Below are 20,050 nucleotides of genomic sequence, written 5' to 3' on the forward strand. Positions count from 1 at the left end.
CATATCTGAACCGACCACATTTGAAACACTTGTTGGTCGTTCTGTATGTACTGTCTCTTTCTTGTCTAGATCCAACATCACTGTCAGATTTAACTATTCTTTTGACAATGGCAATCAAATCCTCTTCACTGCCATATTGACCCTCCATTGTTTCTCTAACTGACTTTATTTCTGCAATCTCCATTTTGTTTTGGACTTCCTTCATGCATTTTTCACCAAGTTCGATGGACCTAGCTATTTAAATTGCTTGATCTAATGTAGGGTTCTTTGCCTGCCTCAAACGCTGTTGGATGCGTGGATCTGCCACATGCAAAACCAATTGATATCTCAAGTATTCCTCCGCCCCTCCTGTAAAGATACACGTAGCCAGTAGACCTCTCAAAGCAGCTATGTAGGCATCGGTGCTTTCCCCCTTATTCTGTTTCCTTGAAAAGAATCTATAACGTTCCAACACAATGTTGGTTTTATTTCCAAAGTGTTTGTTCAGTTTAGTAATTGCCACATCATATTTCCTGGCTCCACTTGATGATTCACCACCCAGAACTACATCCGTGTGGTCCAATTCTGGCAAGTTTCTGAAAATCTGAGTGCCTCAGCATCTATGCAGTTGAGGAGCGTGGCTTTCTTTAAATCATCATTAAACTTGGACCCTCCTATCGCTTTCAAATACACTTGAAAATTGTCCTACCATTGTTCCAATGGGCATACCGGATCCCCAGGTAGTGCCAAAAATGTCATTGGAGCCGCTATGTTCTTCATCATTCCTAATTGATAACACACTATCTCTGTACTTGTGTGGTTATCACAAATCCTTCTTGTTGTACAATATTGTCTGTATTTTATTATTCGCCTGCTAATTGCCTGGCAACTGCATTCACTCTCTACCACTTGAAACTTGGTGCCATTTGCCAATTTTCCTTTCAGTATCAAATTTCTTCAATTCAGTCCATATGCATCTCCACCAATTTTCACGTTGCAATGACTGATATGTGCGTGTTTTAATTTAACTGTGCTTCAAACTATATCAGCTGTCACACTTTGCTGCATCCGCTTGGGGCGCTCAGCATCACTTCACAAATGAACTCGATTCCTCAACACGTGTGTGCACTTCGCCTGAACAGCTGGGGCTGTAGTTCAAACACATTAACGCACGCAGGCCAGCGTACACATCATCTCCTATATCCTCGTAATGATACGCGCATTGTATGGCCCTTCGCGTAGCATTTGCCGGTGTGGAGAAAACGTTGTATCCCTCAAGATGGCGGTACGCAAGCCACGCATATAGGTGCTTTCCTCTAGCATTTACTCGCTGTCGGCCTCGCGCAGCGTTCAAAAGATGCCGATTTAACGTAAGCATATTTATCCACTTATAATTTTACTTCCAATGCGTGTCATTCACGCCGCTACTTGTGCTCACTTGCCTTAGTCATAGTACTTCTGTGGGTTCTGCCGCCTTGTAATATTTCTGATGTCGTTGGCAGGATCGGCAAACTCGCTTTCCGCTGCGTCTGGAGGCTCCCTCCCTGTGGACTCCTCGTCGCCAATTGTTAAGAAGTATGATGGCACTTAAATCATACCGCAGATTTATAGTTTTATTGGGAGGAGCCCCCATGGAGGGCAACCTTCATCTGTTGAAGCATCTTCGTGTATGGTTCCATCAACATTCTGGAACCATACACGCTGTTTTGGTTACAGAACTATGTACATCATAGGTTCATGACCCTGTATACATAACTCATGTAATAAACATCACAACAGTCATCTATTAAATATCCTGTAACTACTTTGTCCATGAATGACTTTTGATTCCCTGGCTGCGACGTGATGCTGTGAAAGTGCACTGTGGGCTGAACATAACACCTGGCTGCGAGTACTAACCCTGTATTTGGTCATCACTCGGTATTTTGATCAGGTGCGGTTGCTTTTCACAACAGCGCCATCATTTCAATTCGATCCACTTTAGCCCCGCCCTGCTGCGTAGCACCGCCTAGCGTCCTGACGTCTCGGCACGCGCAGAAGTCTTTAAATATCGGCAACGCGGGCTCCTGCGCTCCTCAGAACGGTTGGCACGTGTTTTGGAGTAGGAGAGCCCCCTTCATTCCCCCAGGCCGCCTGCACGTGCTGACAGGGGCCGCTGTGCGCGAGTCTAGGGCGCGCGCCGCGGAGGTCGGTCACCACCAGACGTCGGTGGAGTGTGCATGCGCACGCCGCCTGGGCGCGCGCGGCATCTTCTGACAGCTCGAGGCCCGGGCGCGCGCCGCGGCTCTCCGGTGCCATCTAGTCTTTCCTTTCGCGACCCCTCTGCTCCCCGGACATGGCGGACTATCTGATCAGCGGCGGCACCTGCTACGTGCCCGACGACGGGCTCACCGCCCAGCAGCTCTTCAGTTGCGGCGACGGGCTCACCTACAAGTGAGTGGCAGGAGTTGGAAACTAGTGGCGTGCAAGTTTAGAGGCGGGGTGCCGTGTCACGCGTGGGGCACACCGGGGCTCCACGTGGGTGGCTGACCTTGCTCTTGAATGGCGGGGGCGGAATCGCACGTGCCTGAGCGGCTGACACCTGCTGCGCTGATTTACAAGTTTAGTTGACACTTTTTTTAAGCAAAAACTGCGATTGATGCCCCGCCTACTTTGTGGAGATGCCACCCCCTTGGCACGCCCCTTTATTTATTTTGATTTATTTTGAAATTTGTATAGCGCCCCCAACCCGGAGGCATCGGCGCAGTTTATAGATTTGGAAACTAGTTCAAGCGCAAATAAAACACAAAATTAAAAAATCATTCTTGCAGCTTTTTTTTTAAAATAGTATTTACATTATTAAAATGCTGAAATAACCCTTTTTTGACCTAGAAAAGATGAAAAGCTTAGCTGGTTCTGACAAAATTGGATGCACTGACTGTTGCACTATTGATTTTAATAAGATGTTATGTTACTTGTCATTTATATAGCGCCTTATGTATCATTGGTATGACCTCAAAGCGCTGCTTTGAATGCCCTCGGAACCGTAGTTCGGGTCAGTAGAGAGAGAGAGAGAGTGTCGTGTGGTGCATGGGTGCACCGGATTTGTGCAGCTGGTGTAGTTGGAGGAAAGCTGCTTTCTAGTGATAGGTGTGGTGCTGAAGATATAAATTGGACATGTGCAGTCTGGTGGGTGGCCACTCAGACTGGGTTCTGGCTGCGTTAGGCCCGAGGAACGCCTGTGTGAACAGCTAGGCTGTAATGTGCTCCGCTAGCTGCGTTTTATTAGGGTGATGAGGTGTTCATGGGGTAGTATTCGTAAGTGAACAGCCAGGCTGAATTATGGGGGTATAGATGTGTTCTAGTTGAATGATGATGTATAGTAGAGAGTAAGCGTAGTGGTGTGATATGGTGGTTATCTTTAGAAGCCTGAGACACGGCACATGGACAGGACGGTGGGGCCATACAGGAAGGTTGGACATATGAATAAATAGTGACAGGTCTATACAGGTATATATGGGAATACAGATACACAGGGATACAGAAATATATCGTATATAGGGGGATACAGATATTTGGCAGCAATTCCATCGGCTCTGTCCAGTTCCGTTTCTTCCGTCCCGTGCTATTTACTCTGTCCAGTTTCAATGTATCTGATTCTATTCACCCCATCCATTCGGTCATTCAATCCACTCCATTCATCCAGTTCTATCCAGTACCACCTATTTCCTCCAGTCGTCCAGTTCCATCCATGTCATCCAATTTGATCCACTCTGTCACTCTATCCACTTAATTTCACCCGTTCCGTACACTCGATCTGTAGCGTCCGTTCCATCCGCTCCATCTGTAGAATCCACTCCATCTGTAGCATCCGTGCCATCCACTCTGTCCGTGCCTTCCGTTCCATGCACTCCACTACCATCACTCCGCCCGTGCTGTCCACCCTATCCGTTCCGTCCACTCATTTACTCCTTTATTTTCTCCACTAACTGTCATTTCGTCTACTCTGTCCACCCACTTCGTTCATCCATCAACCCCATTTACACCGACCATTCCCTCTATTCCATTCTATCCTATCCTGTGGGTAGGATCAGAGGTATTGAACACCAGGTAGGACAGCTTCATTGTGTGTTTCGTCGTTGCGTTGCTGGGGGATTCAGACACATCTTTAGTTGGTCATCGGTGTTATGGAAAGATGTGCATTAACCCACTTGACCATTTTGCCATGGCATTTAATTTGTGAAAATGTTACTAATTTTATAAGCGGCTGTAAAAGCATTTCTATTCGAATTGTGTTAAGCTTTGAAAGCCAGTGAATCCCTGGAATAGCACAATGGGTTAAGAACCTGCTGCTGTTAGCTACAGGTTTCACATCACTGCAGCAGGCTCCTTAATCCACCAAGCCAACATTGCATAAGAATCTTCTTGGGAGAAAAGTTGAGGGTGCTTTAACCATTTTATAAAGCGCACACCAATTACAGAATGGTCTGTTGCACTTTTGAAGAAACTTTGCCATAGTTGCACATCAAAATAAAATGTATGAGCACGAGTTTAAACCCTAGTTTAGGTGCACATAGCATTAAGATGGTACTTCCCAATCTCTGCCAACCCTTTGGAGGCAGAGGCCAGTCATAAAATATTTTCCACCAGAATTGCATTTGTTTTGTTAGATGAGATACTGGCTTACGACTTTCCCAGTTCCTTTCTAGCCTTCCGGAGATACTGCCTTGTTAAATCTCCGCATTTTGTTTCTTGGCATATGATTCGGCAATATTATGGGTATCTTGCTCCCTTAGACCATAATCAAACCACCCATCTTTTAGCAATTTTTTGCAATCTTTTAAAGTACAGGAAAATGAGCCGTCTTGCAAAAACACCTGCAAAATTAGCTGTTTTTGTAAAAACACATACAAAGACGGCAGTTTTTGTAAAAATACCAATTTATGGCAAAAAAATCTGTATTTTTAAATAAATTAAAAACTAGTCGCCATATGAGGGTAGCAGTGGGCCAGAAAGAAAGCCCAAAGGTGGGCCAGAAAGAAAGAACATCCGGGCCAGAGAGGGGGAGCGGTTGGCCAGAGAGCAGATTGGCCAGAGAGCACTGGGCCAACAGGGGGGAGGAGGGGAGTAATGGGTCAGAGGAGGGGGGTTCGCTGAAAAAGAAAGCGGGAGGAGTGGGCTAGAATGTGCGCTGGTTGGGTGTGAGTTTAAAGCTCGATTGATCGTAGTAGGGAGCAGGCAGTGCTCATTTGTGGCTTGTCAGTGTGACAAGTATGCATGCACATGATTGGCAGAGTGAGTGATTTGGGAGTACGTTAGATGGAGAATTGCTGAGTGGGGGCGTCGGTGCTTGGAGGATTGAAAAACATGGAAGGAAAATATATGCACCATTACAAATGAAATGATTGCGATGAATAAAGTTGACATAAAACAGGCATGTACAATAAACCATATAAGTAGAGAAAAACAATGTTTAGTCAAGCTGCGGACATCTGGGACTATAGCAGAATCTGCATACACAAGGGGCAAATAATGACCATTGGCTCTTTTGCAGCTTCACACAACCACTTTGCAATCTAGTCCTCTAGAACCCTCCCATCAATATAAAAAGTGAAGCACAAATACTGCAATAAATGTACATTTGTGCCACAAAATGTGATTTTCTTTTTTCTTTTTTGTTTTTTTTTGTTCAGTAAAATGTAAAATTTCATGCTGAAAAATCTTGGCGTGTCCGACTAATGAAGTTGAATGTTTCCCAATGGAAATGCTGATCTACAAATGGCAGGCTTGAAGGTTGATATGGAGCTGGATGCAATGAATGCTGTAACTCTCGGTTGAAATTGGTTAGTTAGATATTTCTAAGAGGAGACGGGGTTCCAAAAACTAGATAAGTGATCCCATAACATGTCTTCCCATCCAGCCCACTGCAGTTTTAATTCTGGGACTTCTAATGAATCTCTTCCCAAATATTTGTACCACACATCAAATGCATATTTGCTAGAAAGCAAACCCTGACAAATAGTCGGCTTCTTTCACATCACCTTCTCCTTCCTGTATAAAGTGGTTGTGAAGAAGAGATGTATATTCTCTTACACCATCTGGGCCAGGTTTGAGGGGTGCATCCTGTGCGGAGTGTTTCGTTGAAATCTGATATTCATAGTTTTGCTTTTCATTTACCATTGCAGAACTGTGACAGAATGCAAAAAAAATGAGGTAAGACTGGATGCTCTAATCACATGTAACACTCCAACAATTTAATGTCTGAAGTCTGGTTGTATAATTAGTATTGCTTACTTTTTCATTATTGAAAACCAGCATCTACTATATTGTGCATAGGTGTACATAAAATGTGGTTTTGCAAAAAAAGTACTTTCCTTTCAAACAAGCTGGACATTTCTTTAAATAAGCAGTTTACACTTTCTTTCACAAATACACCAAATAGCTGGTTAGATTTATTGTCTGGACCAAGCTTTAAAATGCATATGGGCCATCAAAATGAGGACCCCCAGCATTAGCACTTTGCACGAAGAGTTGGAATTGTGCACATGAAAGGGTCACTGAAAGGGAATCGGCTCCATAACTCCTTATCCATTCATTGTGCTGTACTGGGAGCCCTTATCAGTTGATGGAACTGTAAATCACAGCTCTCAGGAACTCATCAGTAAGTCCGTTCAGCCCTATCTGACACACATTGAACCCCCACAGGCCTGCCATCTCTTGGGAGACCTAAATCTGGATTTACTGTGTAAACCGGACAAAGCTCTGAAAATGCGGTCAGTCCATTCTAAATCCGGATGGCTGGCTACTCAAATGTTTGGATGACTAACAAGGCATGAGGATGGTCTACATACTGCTTCAAAAGTATTATGACCTCCAAAGTGAGTGAAAGGGACTTGAAGAGGAGATCCGATTCTGTTTGCGTACAAACTGTTCATTGGTTCGTTGCTCTGAATTGGAATTGGATTTCTGGAGTTTACTTCCAGCAATGGCTACGAAGTGGTGCTGTGATATGTGTGGCTTGTTAATTTAAATGGGCTTTTCTGATCACATTAGGTGGTAGATCTGTGAACCCGCCATAATATTTGTGTATAGCAAACTTGTTTCAATCACAAGTATGTCTGCTACCCATGCTAGCAATCTTCAATGAAGGTGAAACACATTACTGCTTCCTTCAGAGCTGTTGGTCTTGGGCTCGTGAAGATGTGTATGAAATGGCATTTCCCCGCAAGACGACGATTCTCGTTTCACATAGAGCGAAAATATGCAAGTATTAATGTACCTGGCCATGTGTGGCTTGTAAACCGAAATGGCCTATTCTACTCATGTTGTACATTGTGGGAGAGTTTTTCTTGACGTTTTATTTTGTTTTACTCCACCGCAGTGTTCCTGGTGTTTGGTTTTCATACCCCCAGTGATATTTACTATATCGGGCCACCTAAGAAGGCTAATGAATACAAAATCACATGGGAAACATTTTAGTGCTTTGTGTGGATGTATGAATGACCCTTGCAAATTCTTAAAAATCCCACTAGACGTGCACGACAAGTTCCTTAGTTTATATACTCAACCTGGGAGAAATGCACTTGCCCCAAGGTGACTGGGGACATAAAATTTACCAGTGCTTTTTATAAAATGGTGCTTGTCGCCATACGCACACTTAATATTTGGTGCAAAGCTGCTAAGTATGCACAGAGAAACTTGCATTTGCCAGTTTCTGATGGTGTTTGCAGTAAATGCAAACTAAGTTCTAACATCCCCATACTCCCCAGCAAGGTCGAGTATCCTGCAAATACTTCTCTCCCTTCATAAAAATGACTACAATGCTAGTGGGCTAGTAGATTTTGCAAGCCCTTCATGTTTGTGAGCCTGCTGCGTTCATGTTGATTGGGGGGGGGGGGGTTGCACCGGGAGTGCAATGCTGTATTTTCTATGGAGCGCTGGTATATATTGGAGACTAGGGCTTCGTGAGCATGTGCTTTATGGTGCAATTCTGGCATATATTGTGGGCACCATCATGAAGGTATTTTCTATGGACAAAATTGATCATTTGGGAACAGCCAGCATTACAAAGTGTTTTACACTGCAATGCTTGCATACACCAAGTTCTCATTCTCGTAGCCTGCTTTAACTCCATTCGCTTCCGGTGAATAGCTGTGTCAAATTTAAGATCCTCTGCATGGAGCACCGCGCAGTTCATCGGGTGCCGAATTTCTACAATCTAAATTGACCCTCTATATTCCAGCTATGGTGCTTAGCTCTGCTGCACAAAATGTGTTGAGTGCGCCTAGATGCTTCAGAGCTCGGTCTGAAGGCCATTCTTTTCCTGCGCCTTCACTGTGGAATTCTCGCCCACTTCAGTTTTGCCAAATGAACGATTATCTAGGTTTTGCGAAACTTTTAAAAACATCTAGATAATCTGTGTTCTTTTTTTATGGACTGTCTACCTTAGTGCCTAGATGCCTTTGGGACATAGTTAGCGCTTTATAAATATAATTACATCTCGTTATATTGTAATGCATGCTTTATAAACTAGTGTTTTATTTACAGTGGAGGTGCTGTCATATACTGTGTGCACAAGCAACATAAAAATTGTGTATTTTCCTTCGGTGTACTCTTGTTTACCTGGCATCCTTTTAATTGATGTTTTCCATGTTGCCTTACAGAACCAATTGTATGTCTTCTTACCCAGTTTTTCAAAAATCATTGTACAGTAAAATGCACATCCTGCAACCCATTATTCAAAACAATATTATCAATGAAACCTCCATCCCCTGAACTACCTTAAGTTAGTTACTTATTCAGAGAAAGTATTAATGCATTGTAAGTGAGATTCGTCACAATGCTTGTATCATGCATGCTTTTTCACCCGGATGTATCCATCCCTAGATGCTTATTTGATAGGGTTTTCAGCCCATACAACCTCGCACCTTAAACTTTCATTCATCTTCATATAATTCATTTTCCCCTTTCAACATGTCCCCATCTACTTGAGTCTTTGTGCTTTATTGAAAACTCAACCAATACACTCCCAGCTTAAACTTTCAATCAGCCCTGCGCATGACGTTGACGGTGTCCTCTCAAAGAAGAAATTGTGAGGATCCTCCTTTTAAATTGTTGCACCACAACTCTGGACCACTTCCCAAAATAGAACCTTACAGCACTGCCCCCAATTTAAGAGCATCACATCTTGGCTTTTCACCTAATAATACCTTTAACTATTCTCCAAACCACTTCAATCCACTAGATAGTGGTTCAATGACCCACAGAAACTGGCTGCTCACATCCTAATTGCATAAGGATCCAGGAAGTTTAGTTATGCCTCATTTTCACCCCACAGCACTTGCATGCTAACGCTCCTTTCACTACACTATGGAAACAGTTCAGTTCTCGCAATCAATGGAAAGTTGGACTGCCTTGGACAAGTCTCGCTCTGTTTTTCAAGTCACACGTGCACCCTACACTTTTGATCACTAATATCCCACCGATATTTGTTTCCATCATAGCTTGGTGTAACCAGACTAATTTCGCTCCTGGTGATTTTCCCCGCTCACCCAACCATATTTATAAATGACTGACTTGCCTCTAAAATAAAGTTCTCTGCTCAACCCCAAGTTGCACTTTGTGGATTCCTTATCCTTTTTGACATTTTACACCATCTTGCGCTTTCTCTGAAGTATTAATCAGTTCGATGGACCTGAACACTTAAAGCAGCATTCTACTTAGAATAGACGTATACTCTCCATGACCTGAAGCCTTTTGGTTTCGGCGTAGGCTTGGGAATCCTGTGTTGGACTATTATGACTTTGGTGCTTGGGGCCCCCACTCTGTGCTTGTCTGCTGCACGGAGGGACGTTTCCTTACTATTCTTGCTGACGGTCTCGATCTGTCAGTTCGGTGTTCTGGATACTGCTGCGGATCAGCCTCATTGCTCCATTTTCTCTTCCGAAATTATGAAACAGCCTTTCTCCGGCTTGCCCTCTGTAATAGAGACTCTACCTCTGTTTGCGCCCATCTTGTCATAATCTGAACCTTGCTCATACAGCTGCTACATTATTGCAACACTCCAGCTTCAGTCCTATTTCACTCTGCCTTTAGCAGCGGTACACATTGCACTTGTGCCATACTTCCCTGGCCAATGTTACAAGTGCCTTGGTTTAATGTTAAATGCTTGACTAAGCATCAGTCTCTTTGCTTAGGCTAGCCTAACTTCTTGCCCGTTAATTGCTGTGGCATGGTAAAGGCTTATAGTACGCTTCAACAGGTGTTTTTTCGTACTATATATGGATATTGCACTATGGCCTATCGATGAAGTTCCCGCAACCAGAAGCAGCACAGGCTATCCTGCCAGAACTCTGCACAGTATAACAACTTTCATTCTATTTCTATTGTTCCACCTATAGCATAGCATAAGTCCAGGACTTTCTATTACAATAAGGTGTGCCCTCTTCTATCCTCATCACGGATGCTATCAGAATATGGCTCCAGGTTGGAGGAGATTAGTTTATTTCACCCTTTTGTGTCCAACAACTTATCTTTCAGCGCACAGACAACGCTTGGCGCTGAAACCCCTGTCAGCAGGCTCCGTTGGACCAGGTATCTTGAAGACTTTCCCTATAAGGGATACCTTAAGCACATCTGGTCTCTAAGCCGCCACAACATCCAGGGACTCTTGAGGCCATCTCGCATCCATAACCTACTTAATATGAAACATACAACACATTATCAAACACACTGTATGTAACACTTGATGGTATTCTGCAGGCAGACCATCAGTGGCTCCAAAATGAGCGGATCGCCAGTTCTTTATAAGCAGTGGAAACAGTCTAAGGTGTTTGCCACTTCTGGTATTTCGCTTCTGTTCTCAAACAGGAAGTGTCAGTTGTGTAGAGGTTTTTAGGATGGTGGAGGCACCTGATTTGTGTTTGCATGCACGGTAGCCAATGTGCTTCTTCACAGCAGTTATTCGTCCATCTAGCTCCTCTCAAGGAATGAGTTATGTTAAAAGTTAACCCAACTTGCTTTCTTCCGTGTTCCCTAGCAATGTACCCTTTCTAATTAAGTTTCCTTGCATGCATTTTCACTTTTGGTTTACTAATACATGTAGGACCTCGGACCTTGCTGCTCTACAGCAGGTCCTGTCCGTTTAGTCTCACTTAACTCTCTGCAATGGCTTGCTACCTGATCAGTGGCAGCGTCGGCTATGTGCCAGATGATGGGTTCACTGCAAAGCAGCTCCTGAACTTCGAGGGTGGGCTCACCTACAAGTGAGTGGAGAAGAGGTGCTGACTAGCAGGGGAGTAGTAGCCAACTGAGGTACAGGGCAGGGTAGCTAGCAATTTAGTGCCGGGCACAGGTGCGATGCAGACTCACAAATGAGTGGGGAGATGATTCCAGGACAAACCAACCCTGGATTTAATGCCAGAATTAATTTGTCAGTGGAGTGTAGCAGCTTACCTTAAAGAGTGTGAAGTCTTATCTCCAGAATGACAGGATGGGTGGGCGGGGGAGGATGTCTATTCTTGAAGTTATTGGGTGGAGGGGATGGGCTTACTCATTTTTTTTTTGTGCTCAATTGATGAGCAAGCGTTTCACTATTAGACATTACTTGCATATTGAGCAGTATCAGAGATTTGAGTTAGTCTTTCCTTACTTCGACAAGGGTGTGCTGTGACCTGCCATTTAAATGGTCTAACACTAATGTGGACTGTCCTAGGATTAGCAAGCGGGTGACCTGTATGAATAGGACCGTCATTCAAGTGCTTGGAGAGCTGCCCTCTGGTGGGAATTGACATAAGTTAATGCAGAGCTAAATCAATGAAAGGGCAAGCCTCTGTCCTAGTAGTTGGTAATGGGTGCGGGGTGCAGTAGACTCAACATTGAGTGTGGGTCGGATGATCTTATCGGAGCTGCAATTTCTGATTGTCCTGCCTTGCATTTGGATCCTGTAAATAATTTATCTTGCCACCTTCTTTTTTTATCTTAAAAACTTCAAGTTTCCTTTGACTTTCTGGTTGTTTACATTTTTAACATAAAATAACTGCACTGTGCTCGCTAGATGCTTTGTCTCATGTGCCTTTTAAATATCCCGAAACAGACTTCTGTCACAATGTTTATGTGATAATGTATGTATAAAGCGCTTACTCCTAAGCACTGTACATGGAACATATTTACATACATTTAACTTCCCAACCGAAGTTGCACTCATTTACGCCCTCGGATGGTTGAGAGGCTGAGTTTGCCTTGTGATTCGAACGTGGGACCTGCAGATCACACATAGAGCACAGCAGTGAGCACTAAACCCGCTGAGCTATCTCACCAGCTGTCCTCGGGAGTAGTCAAAAGTAGCTGTTTGTTGTCAAGCTAACCAGGCTCTTTTGGACTACAGGAGCTCCATAGCACCCAACAATTTAAATTCATGCACCAATAGTTTACTATAAAGACCGATGCAAGAACTCCTTCCTCACTCCTTTGTCCACGTGTCAAGTGAGGGGCCATTGTCTTGCATTTAGTGGAGCTCTGCCCACAAACTTTCACCTTGGCTTAACCATTTTCCATAGTTGCCGCGACACTCCGGAACCCTAGCTCATCAGGTGGAAGGAGATTTGATCATTTTGCAGGAATGGTCTAGAGGTTTGCTGCTTCCAGGACCTGTTACTCCTGCCGTAACAGTGTGTAGCAGTAGTGAGTTTACATTTAGGTTTTTATGCTACTGTGCCGGTGAAGTGGCGATGTGTAAACATTAATAATGGGGATGGCATGTTTGTGTGCATGCACTTTGTCAGCGTACAGTATTGTAATTTCCCTATCTGACGTTTAGCTTATTTGCCAGGTGGATAGTTTGCCAGGTGGATAGTTTACCTAAGTTCCCTCGCCCCCTCTGCCCCCACGTTGTCTAGATTTGTACCCATTTGCAACCCTGTTTGGTTGCTCGTAGACTGCACGCCTTGAATTAATTTTAACTTTTATTTTGGGCTTTGCAATCTCTTTACATTTTAATTTGAGAAGATTTGGGCAAACGTATTTTTTGTGGTGTCATTAATTTTTCCAAAATGTTTTCTCTTTTGACCCGTTCAGATAAGCCACTGCATTAAAAAATTGAAGTGACATCTTTTTGGTGGATGTATTGGCAATAGTGTACCACTTTGAAAAGGTTGAATGGGGTTAATTAGTCACTTTGGTCCAAAGACTGCAGTTGTTTACAACGAGCTTAAAAATGTCTGCTTGCGACCTCGCGGAGTAGTTCTGCCCTGGCAGCACATGCATGGTGGTAGTAAATGCGAAGGCTAGGATCACTAGTTTATCTGTGGCCCTGACTTATGACCCAGACAGACTTCAGAGTATTAAATGCTGTTATTCCTTGGCTGTTGTCTGTTTTAACTCTAGGACCAATTTCAATGTCCTATTACTTAAATACTTTCCACTTCTTTTAGCAGGCGTTTTTATGACTGTCTTGAAACGCAGAATTTAGTGTTAAAACTTTACAGAATGTGCTAGTTTTAAAGTCTTGATCAAAGCTCCTACCTTGTCAAATTAGAATAGCCATGTCTTGAATTGCCCCACAAAGGTGTTCTACGAGTCCCGAGTTGCACAATGCGGTCTTTAAGCAATACCGACCGTAATTTCACAACACAGGTCCTCTCGGGTTACATCAAAGAAAGTTGACTTCCGTCAACCCACGGTTCGACAGTGAATGCGCAAAACTAAAGCTACGTTAATGGGTTGCTTTCCAAAAATCTCGGATGCTTGCACAACAGTTACCAAGTTCGTAAAGTGGAGGCTGAAGTTGAAGATCGTGGCAGCAGTAACGCAGTTGAGCTTGAGGCCACTGAAAACCTGAGGCATGTTCACGGTGGGTTCAGGGTATTTCTTCTCTGGTGGCTTCTGAAAGTTTACATGAGCTCTGTTGCTCTTTAGAGAACTTGGAGGCAAGTGGTAATTTCACAATTAAAAGCATGAAGGCTTTCGTCAAGAAGGGTGGCTCTACATAAAATGTCGGCAGTTGGCACTGTGATGGTCTTTCGGGACGCTGATTCTGGGACGAACATTTGAACAGCCTGCCGATGTCCAACTCTATGGAGTTTTCTGGCAAGCTAATCTTATATTCTTCACAGATCAGATTACTGCCACACTGGCCAAAGGAAGTGGTCACTTATGTTGCGGAAGTCTCTACCACCCAGAACTCTCTACTCTTTCAGTTTGCTTTCTTTCTGGTTAGCTTTTCGTAAGGCTTTTTAAACCTCTTCTGTAGCTTATCCTCAGTTTTGTTTTACTGAAATATATTTTATCATTCTACTGATTTTTTTTTTAAAAACTCTTTTTATTGAAGATTGCAAAAAGTTAACTGAGAAAAACATTCTCTCCCCCCCTTCCTCCTCCTCAATTGACGAACATTCAAGAGCAAAAACCAATTTGTTCCGGGCGGGTCCCTCAGCTTCACTGTAGGTCCAAGAGGTTCAATCGCTGCGGGCACCAGATCATTCTTTAAGAAAAGACATTATTTCCCCCCAATCTGCCGCAAAGTTCTGCACTTTATCGTTCATGGCGTAAGTTGCCCACTCCAGAGCCACTATTTCCCAAATTTTTCGTAGCCAATCCTGATGCAATGGGGTCTCGGAGCTTTTCCACCTCCGCGCTATTTGCATCATAGCCGCAAGAGTCAGGACCACTTCAGCTTGTTCCCTTCCTCTGCATCCCTCCCCTTCCGAAGTCCCACGGATGCACAAGAGGATCTGTACCGATGACCTTTCCTCCCTCTGACCGACCAAAGACCTGTTTCTGAGCTTCTTGTACCTCTCTCCAAAAGGGTTCAATCTTGGGGCATTCCCACCAAATATGCTCTGCTGTCCCTGTCAACCCACATCCCCTCCAGCAGTTGCCTGATCGCTCTGGGAACATCTCATGAAGCCGGGCGGGGGTGTAATGCCATCCGAACAGAATCTTATACCACGCTTCCTGTAGCTGGGAAGCTCTGGCCAGCTTCGGTATCCTCTTCCATAATCTCTCCCACTCCTCCCTGCCAATGGCCGGTTCTGTTATTTCGCCAAATGATTTTACATCGTGGGACTTTTCATCGCCACCCTTTCATCGCCAAAAACTCATTTTTTTTTTAATTTATGGGGGGGCTTTGCCCTCCCAAACCCCCCCTTACTTAAATAATCATACCCCAAACCGCACCAAACACCCCCCCCTAAAAACGTTTAAAAAAAGTTTTTGGCGATGAAAAGTCCCACGATCTAAAATCATTCGACGAAATGCGTGTATACCCCAATGGCCCTACCCAATACACGCTCCTATTTCTGCATGCAGGGATTATTGTTAATGTACATTTTGAATGTGCAGTCTCCTTCGGTTTTGTTGAGCATTATACATTTTTAAATAATAATGGGACTGGAAGTGACTGCAGTGACGAACCTTCAGATGGCATCACTTCTCGCCATGAGTGAGTCACTTTTTACGAGGCTATGGTGGTGAGGGCTAGGGTGGTGAGGCCTCAACAGATCCTGACCCCGTGGTGTATGCCAGTGTTTACCAGTTCATTAAAGGGTATAAACGAAGGGAGTGCCATTCATCAGGTCCATCATAGTAGCGACATCATGGGGGTTCCCAAAGCGCACGTAGGCCCTTCCAGGCCTGGGATGCAGTAGGAACAAGTGAGGCTAGGGGAATTTGTACTGAGAATGGGTCTGACAGACGCATCAATTTTCGTGCCCTGTTGAACATTCGGATGCCTAACAATACGAGGTGTGGGTGCCCTGTGGGCTGTGGTTTCTTGTACCATAATAGCTCTTTGAGAAAGTAAGTAGGTGTAGGGGGCTTAAGGAGCTTGATATCTGCAGTAGGCTCATCTGCCAGCCAACACACCAAAAACTGCAGTTGTCCTGCTGTGTAGAATGACTAAATGTGTGGAACCTTGATGCTGCCTTCCTCATGGGGCCTTTGTAAGGATTTTAATGCTATTCTGCATAAACTGTTGCGCCTTAGGAACAAAGGTTTTAAAAAAGGTTTTTGGAATATTATATGGGACATTTACAAAATGATATAGTAGCCTGGGGAGTACTGCAATTTTCCAGCAGGGCAACTCTGCCCAGTAATGAGAGGGGTAGTTAGATCCAGAACGTCGAGTTTCTTATGGTATCTAGCGCTTTTAGGGTGTTAATGCTGCGTCATATATGTTGATTCTAGGTATCTGTATGTGTCGGTACTCCATTGCAAAGCCAGAACAGGTAGGCAATCGTGACGTGTTTTGGTTAAACTTGCTAGTGGGAAAATGGATGAGTTGTCTTTACTAACTGTAATACTGTGCAAAGTTTCCTAGAGTCTCCATGATTTGCAGGTTTTCTTCGGGGTTGTGAACATAAAGCAATGTATCGACATACAACAATATGAGATGGCGTGTGCTGTCGATTAGTATGCCTGCGCCTGAGTACTCTGCCCTTAGGTATATTGCTATTGGCTCCATTGCCAAGATCTAAAGCAATGGGGTTAGTGGGCAGCCTTGTCTAGTACCCCTCACTAGTTCCCATGGCCATGAGAAGTGTTTGCCTCTTGCCGTTGGTTGGGTGTACACCAGCCTCACCCATCCAATTAACGTCTGCCCAAAGCCAAACCGGCGCAACGTGGGATACAAATACTCCCATTTAATGGAGTCCAATGCTTTTATGACATCTAACCAAGCTATCGCACAGGGACCTTCCTATGTCGCGGTGCACTCTTTTATGTGGTGCAAGCGCCTTTAGGTTCTAGGACATACGTCTACCTGGCACGTATCCTGTCTGATCAGGGTGCACCAGGGAATGTATCCCCCTTTTCAACCTATTAGCTAGTAAGGCTGTCAGAAATTTGCTGTCCTGGTTTAGCATGGACAAGGGTCTATATGAGCTACACTCTAGTGGCGATTATGCAGCTATGATTATTGATTCTCTTAGGCTTTGGGGAAGGATGCCAATTTCAAATGCCCTTTGTTAGCGTATTTAGTAGCAAATTCTTTATAGAACTCGCTTGGCAGGCCGTCTGAGCCCGGGGCTTTCCCTGATGGCAAGGACCTTATTGTCTGTGAGTTCTTCTAATGTGATGGGGGCATCCAAATTATTGACAGCCTCGTCCTCTAGTTGGGGTAGTTGTATCTCTTCTAGCACTTCCTGTGCACATGCACGTGGGGACGTAGGTTCATTGCTGTACAAGTTATGTTGGAAGACCGCACAAATGCCTTCATGTGTAGAGCAAGTGGTGCTTTGTGGTCTGTGAATCGAGTAAATGGGAACTCGCTGTTCTTTTTTGCTGGCCTGGTTTGTCCCCCTCAATGTGCTGTCTTGCTATATGTTGTAATTGTACATGCCAAACCTGTCCCAGCACTCCTTGCATTTATGCTGTAATGTTGCTTCATTGGGGCCCTCATCATGTTGGCCCTGTCCGACTGTGCAAGCTTTTCTAGTGCTTCTACGGAGGTAAGTTCTTTGTATAGTGAGGCATGTATGCCTCCTGATTTGCTGTTCCTCTGATACTACTTTTATCCTCCTTCCAAAGGGTGCCAGCCCCGGTGACGCTGCCAGAGATATGTATGAAGTATTCCGTAATACTGTCTTTGGTATGGTCGCGAAAGAGGGTTTCTTGCAGTGCCTCAGCTCTGAGTCTCCAAGTCAGGATTGGAGGTCTAGGAGGTGCCTATCACCACTTTAGTAAGAGGGGGGGGGCATGGTCTGATGAGACCAAACTTATATTTAACATCTATAAATTCAGGGGCCAGGTCCGTCCCAGCAAAGAAGTAGTCCATGTCCGGTGTGAACGGCATGCAGTGCTGAAAAGTGTGACTAGTGTCTAGAATACGGGTGGAGAGTTCGCCATATGTCTAGGAGATCAAAGGATGAAAGAAGTGTTATCGGAGACCTGTGTGGCGGGGCAGGTCTATGAAATTTGGTATCAGACCTATCCATTAGCGGGTTTATGACGCAATTAAAATCTCCACACAATATATTGCCATCTCGGTATGGCCCGATGGGTGGATACAGTGTTTGAAAAAAGGAGGCTGTGTCATGGTTGGGGGCGTATGTGCTAATTAAAAAGGTATACATGTTTTCTAGGAATCCCTGTACAACCACCATCCTGCTGGTCATTTTAAAAGGTACTGTAGGAGCTATCCAGATTAACACACAGCGGGCATACGCTGAGTATGGGGAGCCCAGAGTATGCCCGCCCCACTTACTGGCAATTAATGCCTGTTTATCTACAGTGAGGTGGGTCTCTTGTGGGAAGACCATGTCTATTTTGTGTCTGCGTAGGAATGTGTATGCTCGGTTCCTTTTCACAAAGCTATTCAGGCCTAAAACGTTCCAAGTGAGCAGATTCAGGTCGTTGGCCATATTGGGTTGTTTGATTTGGCAGGGTCCTGGGTGTTGGACCATGTGCCTTCGTTCTGGCACCTTGTAAAGGTTGATGTTCCATGATTATCCCCCAGGTTCCGTGTCTGGGGCCTTTGTCTTATAGTACATTTTAAGCGGTGGGCCAGATGTACTGGATGGCCTATTGGTGTGTTCAATGGTGCAGGCAAAACCAGATTCCCAATAACTTCCCCAACTTGCTTAACTGATAACAATCGCCGAACATTGTGCCTATGCTCAGTCGCGTCTGCTTTTCGCGTCCACCTCCAGAGTGCTTCCCGGAGGCTTGTGTGCAGTGGATGGGCGCAGAAACATGCGTTCCTAGGAAAAGCTTTGAGGGCAGGGAGGTAGCAGCCCGGGATCGGTCCCTCGCGTGCAAGAGTCATGGCTGCATACTTAAGGTGGGTCCTGCCATATGTACGCGAAGTGCTGCCTGCTATCCTGGAAGTGTCTTTTTCAGGTTGCCCCTAAATTGTACTAGGGTGCACAGCCTGGGCCAAGACCGAGGAGAACAAACATGATCAAGAGTGGGTGACATCCTCTTAAATTCTTATGTGCTGCTTACATTCTAGAGTGACTGCTATAAGTTGGGGCATCGCCGCCATCTCAGAGGGCTAATTTTTTCCCTGTCCATCCACGTATGTGCTTTTTTGGTGAAGGCCTCTTAATCGTGCCGGGTACAACATGTATTTTAGTCCAGTTCTATGGGTCCTGGCTTTGACTGATGCAAAGTGGGCCCTGCTTTTCTGGACCTGGAGGGTATAGTCTGGATTTGCTGCCAGGTTTACCAAAGCTCTTTGTATCATTCCATCTTGCCTTGAGTGGGATAAGATCTTATCCCTATCCTTGTAGTTAAGGGTGGAGTAGCTCCTGGTGGAGGTTTACGAGTCAGGGCTCGATGCGCTCTTTCTATTGTAAAGCCTTGTTTGTGAAAGATTCCCTTGGTCGAAATCTTGCAAAACAGGTTTTCCACATATGATGTGGGATCAGGACCATCTTCTCCCTTTGGCAGGCCGATAATACGAACATTATTGCGTCTCGCTCTCCCCTCTCCTTCGAGCAGTCTAACTTTCTGCTGTAAGATCTGGACCTCCAGGTGAATTTCATTGTGCTTGGCAGTATTATCTGTGACTTGTTTCCTGACATCTTTGTGCAGTAAGCCCACGTAAACCATGACTGCGTCTATTTTTGAGCACATTGAGGCTTTTAGTTCTGCAGTCGCCTGCAGGATTTGATTATCCGGCCCATCAAACTCTTTAATTTTTTGTTGTGCTGCCCCCATCTGCTCAGTTGGTGTCTGTGGCTGAGGTTTAGTGTAGCTGTCAATTGTTTGGCTGGCTTTTGTTTTAGGCGCATTGGGAGGCATTCAGCCCTGGGTGTGTAATGCTTATTCAGTGCTGTTTATTGTGCTCAAATCGTGGATGCACTTTCCTTCAACCAGAGGCGGGTGTTGACTGGTCATAGATGAGTGTATTTTCGTTCGTGTGTAGTTCACCTCGGATAACGCTGGCTGTTTTTAGGGCAGAGAGGAAAGTCTATCAGAGTGCAGGGCCGCCTGCGTTCTGTGTTTATTTAAATTTTTTTCCTTAGTTTTCCTCTTTATTTCGTGTTTCTTTGCTACCTTTTATTTTTGTCTAGCGTGCGGCTATAGAACCAGAGCCACAGAAATAGCGCTTTGGGCTGCTTGTGCGCTTACATCTTGTGTTGTCTATGGGGCC

At 44.7% G+C, this 20,050-nt stretch overlaps 1 protein-coding gene across 4 annotated transcripts in view; it reads left to right on the plus strand.

The window, feature by feature from the left end:
• The first annotated feature begins 2,006 nt into the window (after positions 1-2,006).
• IMPDH2 (inosine monophosphate dehydrogenase 2) overlaps positions 2,007-20,050 on the plus strand; it is a 603,389-nt gene continuing 585,345 nt past the window's right edge. For 2 of the 4 annotated variants that reach the window (XM_069643307.1, XM_069643306.1), the window contains exons 1-2: positions 2,279-2,412; positions 6,144-6,171. In XM_069643307.1, coding sequence (XP_069499408.1) covers positions 6,167-6,171 — 5 coding nt within the window. In that variant the 5' untranslated portion in view covers positions 2,279-2,412; positions 6,144-6,166. Of the gene's footprint in view, positions 2,413-6,143; positions 6,172-20,050 lie in introns of all 4 variants that reach the window. The other 2 variants (XM_069643304.1, XM_069643305.1) reach the window with 1 other exon arrangement.

The sequence above is a fragment of the Ambystoma mexicanum genome, chromosome 2p, assembly GCF_040938575.1.
Source record: "Ambystoma mexicanum isolate Mex_15411 chromosome 2p, UKY_AmexF1_1, whole genome shotgun sequence".
Lineage (NCBI taxonomy): Eukaryota > Metazoa > Chordata > Amphibia > Caudata > Ambystomatidae > Ambystoma > Ambystoma mexicanum.